The sequence below is a fragment of the Cannabis sativa genome, chromosome X (assembly GCF_029168945.1).
Source record: "Cannabis sativa cultivar Pink pepper isolate KNU-18-1 chromosome X, ASM2916894v1, whole genome shotgun sequence".
NCBI classification, from domain to species: domain Eukaryota; kingdom Viridiplantae; phylum Streptophyta; class Magnoliopsida; order Rosales; family Cannabaceae; genus Cannabis; species Cannabis sativa.
In genome coordinates, this window is record NC_083610.1 from 31417942 (window position 1) to 31424652 (window position 6711).

The 6711-nt window shown below is 35.9% G+C and overlaps 1 protein-coding gene across 6 annotated transcripts; it reads left to right on the forward strand.

Annotated features, from left to right (window-relative positions):
• The first annotated feature begins 947 nt into the window (after nucleotides 1–947).
• On the forward strand, nucleotides 948–6220 carry LOC115712215 (probable E3 ubiquitin-protein ligase RHG1A). Of its 6 annotated transcripts, none has more exons than XM_061107070.1 (6): nucleotides 948–1203; nucleotides 2475–4265; nucleotides 4681–4731; nucleotides 5392–5490; nucleotides 5578–5718; nucleotides 5855–6220. In XM_061107070.1, the coding sequence occupies exons 2-6, from the start codon at nucleotides 2556–2558 to the stop codon at nucleotides 5984–5986; spliced, it is 2133 nt and encodes a 710-aa protein (XP_060963053.1). In that variant the 5' UTR covers nucleotides 948–1203; nucleotides 2475–2555; the 3' UTR covers nucleotides 5987–6220. The 6 variants fall into 6 exon arrangements, with proteins under 6 accessions (XP_060963053.1, XP_030496332.2, XP_060963052.1 ...); XM_030640472.2 differs by having other exon boundaries at nucleotides 951–1203; nucleotides 4678–4731; XM_061107069.1 differs by lacking the exon at nucleotides 948–1203 and adding an exon at nucleotides 1329–1745.
• The last annotated feature ends 491 nt before the right edge of the window (nucleotides 6221–6711 follow it).

Below are 6711 nucleotides of genomic sequence, written 5' to 3' on the forward strand. Positions count from 1 at the left end.
GTTAAATATATATAATATCATATAATCATATATATCTCTTTTCTTTCTTTTAAATGGGCTGCTACGCAATAGGGGTTATACGGTATAAGCAACCCTCATATAGACAGATCGAAGTTCGTTTTCGTGGCCTAAATTAAAGCACAAAAAAAAAAAAAAATTGCAATGGACTTTGTATACAAACAAGAAATAAATAAAGCAAAAACAAGGGAAAGCAAAGAAAAACACCTTTGAAAGGTAATAAGAGAAAGATAAAAGCACATATAGAACCAAAAGATGAAAATAAAAGTAAGAGGCCCACGATTGAGATTTTGACCGGTAGCGGACGCTATTTAAAGAAGTTAATTATTAATTTATTTTCGTTAAGATACTTAAAGAAGTTGATAAAGAACCTTCCCAGATGCCTATTTGTATTATTTTCTTTTATATATATATATATATATTTCTTCTCGTTGGAGGTTAAGATACCAAACAAGGCGTTTTTTAGGTTATTGTATTCACACCACTTTTTAAGCAAAGTTATATAAGGTAAGCAATCCGTGTACTTCATCCAAAATGCATCTACCCTACTCCCTTCAGAATCACCCAATAACACCCTGCTTTGGTAAAACAAATTGTACCGACATTATAGTTAAGTGACCTATATCAAATTTCGTTTTTGGTAATTTTCTTATAGTAGTATGTGATGCCAAACCAACTCCATTAGTAGTATAGTGAAAAATAATAATAGTACTAGTACACACTTTAAACTATGAGTAAGCCAGATTGAGAGTTAAAAAAAAAAAGGAAAAAATAAAAAATGTAAAGTCGTGGTAGAAGTAGAAGAGGTGGTCCCAAATAATTGTACTATGCCACGTGTATATATTAGTGGTGATTAATTTCATTCGGTTTTTTAATTTCACCGCTCAATGTTGTCTAGAAAAGTCAGAAAAAGCTCCTCAGTGCAAAAGGGCATGTGAGATGTTGAGGCCAAGCCGCCGAGAATTGAACGCAGGTGTTTGGCGTGAACATATGGAAACAAGACAGCTTCTAGGGCTTGCGTTCGGCGCATTGCATTGGGAGCTGCTCTTCTTACCTACTAGACAAATTATAGGTTATTATTATTATAATCATAATAATAATTTCTTTCCTTCCTTTTTGATTTTTGGGTTCTTGTGAGAAATAAAAATAAAAGGGGAGGTGAGGATGACTCGTTTGGTAAAATTGGTAAGTGGCCCAACTCCAAACATGGCACATCTTTGGTCCTCTACAACTAGTTGTTGAATGTTGATGTTTGTTCTTTATTGTTTTATTGTTTTATATTTATTTTAATTAAATTCGTTGTTGGAAAAACCGATAGTATGACTAAATTAATTCCGCAATCTCTTTCTTCTGGGTAATTTTGTAAATTAAAAACACTACCTATTCTTTAATCACTCTTTCCTTCTGTTCCATCAAAATAAAAAATAAAAAATAAAAAAAATCACTCTTTCCTTCTTTCTTTCTGTTTTTTTTCCCTCTTTTCTCACCATTGTTTATTTCTGTTTGTCCACACAATCTGTCAAAACGTCGCTCTTTCTCTCTTATTGCTCACTAGTTTCTGTTTTCTCACCTCTTTCTTCTCTCAAGAAAGAGAAACCATTTTATATATATATATATATATATAAGAGTAAAGAGTTTCGATCATTTTCTTTTTTATCAAATTACTGGGGTTCAGTCCTTTGATTTCTTCATAATTTTCAGATAGATCAGTAACTTCAACTGGGTATGTAAGTTTCCTGGGTTTATTCACTTTTGTTGTTTTTTTTTTCCGATCGGTTGGTGGTAAGATTGATTTTGAAGTTACGTTATTATTTTTTTTTTTTTTCAATTTATCATTTTATTATGCTCTGTTAATCTTCTGAACTTTAACATATTCAGAAATTTGGTGATGAATTTCGCTCTAGTTTTCTTTTCGTAAATCACAGTTCTACGGACACATGTTTGCTGTCCGTTTCTTAAAAATAAGTTGTATTGCTTGGCTTTTATTTTTCAATCATTTTCTATGTGACTACATATTAGGTTAAGGCCATATGAAACTTTAGTTATATAAGTCGTTCACTCCATCTTTTGATTTGTATTTCTACCAGGAAACCGTTTCCACCGTTTCCATGTGATTTTTTTTCCTGGTTTATCGATTATACGTTTCGAAGCTCATACTCCATCTTTGTAATGGTGGATAACCACTTCTTTTTATTTGAATTTTGTTCCCTTGTAATGGTGGATGGTGGAGTTTTACTCTGCTGCTCGTGATTCCAATTTACCGTATGTTTGGTTAGAACACAAGGGGATTTTCCTTTGGGAGAATTAAATTTCATTTTCCTTGGTTTATTTGGCGTTTGAATTAGATTGCTGTAACTCTTATAATTTGTGTATTCTCAGGGGAAGTGTTTTTTAAGCTCTTTGATGGATTAAAATTCTAATCCTGTACTCACGTTCCTGTTTTTTTTTTTCATCAGATCTGCTCCTGATTGCAGATTGTATGTGGTGAAATTCTTTCTGAATTGTTTGGTGTTTTACAAGCAATCTTTTTAGCTGTAATGCAAGGGCAAAGGGGTACTATCGGTTCTCTGCCTGAAACGCTTGACTTCGAGCTTGGAGCTACATCAAATAATGCTACTATAGATCAGCAGATATGCTGGAACAGTATGCGTAATCCCCCGGAGAGCCATATTCAAGACTATTTATTACCACCCAGTGATATGAATATGGCTTTTGTCAATTCTATGAACCTTGATGGACATAACATGAGCAGGTGGTGCTCACACGAAGCTAGTTCTAGCAATACACAGACTGAAATTGGTACTAATGAGCGTAAAATTGAACTTGGGTGGCCACCCTCAAGTCCTTGTGCTGTATCTAGTGCCAGGTTAGAAGAGCGGCGCCATGAACCCTCTAGTTACGCTTCAGCTGACACTAATTTGAACCCTATATTTGCACAAAGTTCTCATTCCGAGGTGGGAATTCCTTCAAATGTTAACTTAAATGCAGCAAGTTTTGTGGGTCGTGGTGGCACTAGGAGCCAAGTCTTGGAATTTCCTAATGCATACAAAGTTAGTGGATCTGATATGGAGCAGAATCGATCTATTAGTGTTTCTGATCCTTTTCTTCTTCCTTCTAGGAGAGCTGGATTTTCAGTGGAGGAAAATGATGGCAGGCAAAGTTCATTGGAAGGTCGCCGGATATCTTGTAAAAGAAAGGCTATCGAGGGACATGCTGGACAATCTTCTACAAGTGCAAGTTGTAGCTACTTTCAGCCTGCAGAAAGTATTGGAAGGCTTGGAGGTCCTGCTCAAAATAATGTAGCTCCCAGCAGTCTCAGCCTATATGCTTCTGAACAGGGGAACCCCAGACTTGGATTAGGTGGAAGAACAATAACTTCTGACAACTTTCTTGATTCAAATGTTCCGGAAAGCTCTCGCAGAAGCTTCCGTGCTAGGACAACTTCGTTGAATCAACCTAATGCTGCTGCCCCGGTATTCTCAACAGGGACAGGGAGGACTGTTAGGCGTTCTAGTATGTCTGCATCCCAATCGAGTCTTACTCCAGTTGATCATAGTCTGGACTTAAGGCCAACCTCAGTAGTAGATACTATTCATAACCAAAGCCAGCCTGCTATGATGGATGTTCCTCCTTTGCCACAAAATGTACAATCTTTAAGATGGAATGGAGGTTCTAGTTCAAGACATGGCAGTTCATCACGCTCGGCTGCATTTGGAGATAGAGACATACAACAACTTGATGATTTAAACCATAGAAGTTTGCCAAGAAACATGTTGGATCATCCTATATTTGTACCTGCAACTGAATTGAGAAATTCGGTTCGACATCCAGCAAATAGAAGTTTAGCTGGGCCAAGTTTATCAATTCCGGGAAATGTTGTTTCTACACCAAGGGCTGGTTCAAGCGCGAATGTTCATCCGTCATCTGCTCCTGTGTGGGCTTCCCATCACAATTCTACTCCACAGCATCCTCGTAGATTTTCTGAGTATCTCCGCCGATCCTTGTTCTCTTCTGTTGGTACTGAGCCTGGTGGGCAAAGAAGTAATTATCTGCCACTACGTCCTGGTCAACTTGCTTCTTCACCGGAGGTTGTTTTTCCGCCTGGAGCTAGTTACGATGGTCATCATTTGCACCCAAGGTCAGCATCATGGATGGAGAGACACAATGATAATGGGTTGGGACTTCACTACTCTCTTCGAAGTTTGGGTGCTGGTGCTGATGGAAATAACAGCAGGCTTGTATCCGAGGTGTGCTCCATTAAAACTTTTTTTTTTTACGTTAATGCAATTAGTTTGTTCTTCTAATAGTCGTGCAAAAGTGATACTGTAGTGTGCAATAATTTCTCACGATATAATGTTAATCCCACATTGGTTGCCTATCATCTTACAAAATATTTGGTGATTGCTGGATTGATCAGTGTTTGGTATAGGATTGATTGCTAAGTATTTTTTTCCCCGATGCTCTCAGACTAATCCATGTATGCACACATTTTTATATGGAAGTGCCAAGTATCTTGGTGTGGTACTTGGACACATTTGTGACATGTCTTCAATTGTATATGTTTATGTAAGAAGTAAATGAAGAATTCTTTTCCATTATGTTACTTCTGTTTTAGTAAGGAGCTCACTGTATTCTCTCTTTTGTTTATCCTTATTTTAGCAGATTCGCAATGTCCTTGGTCTCATGCAGAGGGGCGAGAGTTTGCGATTTGAGGTTAGATTGAAATCTCTACTAATTAGAACGCATAACATGGCTAAGAATTTTTTTGTTTCTGCATCAAGACTTATCTTATTGTAGAACAGATGGTTCTGGCTAAATTGACTGAATGCATTGTTAGCAATTAAGAGCTTGAATGTGTTCTAATTCTCTATCAGCCCGGAGATGGATAGACATTCTGTTACCTAATTCCTATATTATCCTATGATGTTTGTTGCCGTTGATAAGTGGTTTACACTTTGCATTCCATCTGAGTGGAGTGTTAAAATCTTGAGAAATTGATCATTTTAAAACAGGCCCAACAACTTTTGACATCTTAACAACCACCTTGGCTTTAGACCAGGGATACATCTCCCTCCGTAAGGCAGGATTGTAGATACATCGTAAAAGCCTTTTGGATTAGAAAATCAATTAGGCAGTATTCAGAAGGGGTTTAGAGAGCAGAGAGCATATTGGACTTCACATTTTTCACTACGTCAGCTCCGAAGAGAATTTGATCTCTCTCTCGGGAGTTAAACGAGTACACAATTCTTTATCTTTTATTGTCGTAGTCAAAGCACCTAAGGATGACTTTTAAAAAGCTATTAATTTTTATTTCTTGCATACTCTTGACAAGTTTGTGATCTGAAAATGGACTGTGCTTTGCCTTTTGGTCAGGACGTAATGATACTTGACCCCTCTGTTTTTATGGGAGTGGCTGATATACATGATCGTCATAGGGATATGCGACTAGATGTGGATAACATGTCTTATGAGGTAAGCTAAAATGTGAACAGAATTTTAATTCATACTCATTTGTGTTTACACTTGTTTCACTAATGTAATCATTGTGTAAAATTATAGGAACTGCTTGCTCTTGAAGAGCGTATTGGAAATGTGAGCACCGGACTAAGCGAAGAAAAGATACTTACTCACTTGAAGCAAAAGAAGTATCTTATAGCAGAAAAGTATCAATCAGAGGCCGAACCATGTTGTGTGTGTCAGGTAATGATCTTCAAATATTAGTAGTGTTTCTTGCGTTCCATGATCCTCAAATATTGTTAAGAGGCTAGTTTAAATATATATATATATATATTTTAATTTTGTTGGTTGGTTGAATTATATACTACTATATATGCAGGAAGAATATAAAGAAGGAGAACATATTGGAACACTTGAATGCGGCCACGATTTCCATAGCCATTGCATAAAACAATGGTTGACGCACAAAAACTTGTGCCCCATTTGTAAAACGACAGCGTTGGCAACGTGAGAAGGAAGACACATTATCCCTTCTAGTCTTTCTTTCAGTTGGAACCTTCAATCTTAGTTCTTCACAAACCACACCTCACCACAAGGCCAATAGTGCCAGAACCCACATTTTTTACGTTCAATATATTTTTAAAGACACGATTGTTTGGAGTCCAACCCGAAATTTCGAGTTGAAGAAACCAACTTAGAAACAACTTTCTTTTATTTATGAATGGACTGGTTTATCTTATCTAAATTTACCAGAGCACTCTTTTCATTTTCCTTTTGTCCTATTAAATTTCTTATAGCAACACTAGACAGTCTTTTTTTTTTGGGAAATTTACACCCTATACTGTTTTTTCCCAATTTATAACTTTTTTACTGTTGCACGGAAATTGCAACATTTATACTGTTTTTTTTTTTTTTTTGGCAGTTTACTGCCTTTAAAACTTTAGCTTATTTATTTTTTTTTTTTATTTTAAGTGATAAAAAAAATGATGTGATGGGAATTGTCACATTTGTGGCAGCTTTTTTTTTTTTTTCTTTTCTTTTAATTCAATTTAATCATTATATCAATAAAAAAAATGATGTGATGGGAATTGTCACATTTGTGGCAGCTTTTTTTTTTATTTTTTCTTTTCTTTTAATTCAATTTAATCATTATATCAATACAATTACTCTCTTTCACACCACGTTTTTATACCTACTATCCCATTTAATTATTCATCTTCTTCTTCTTATGTTCTT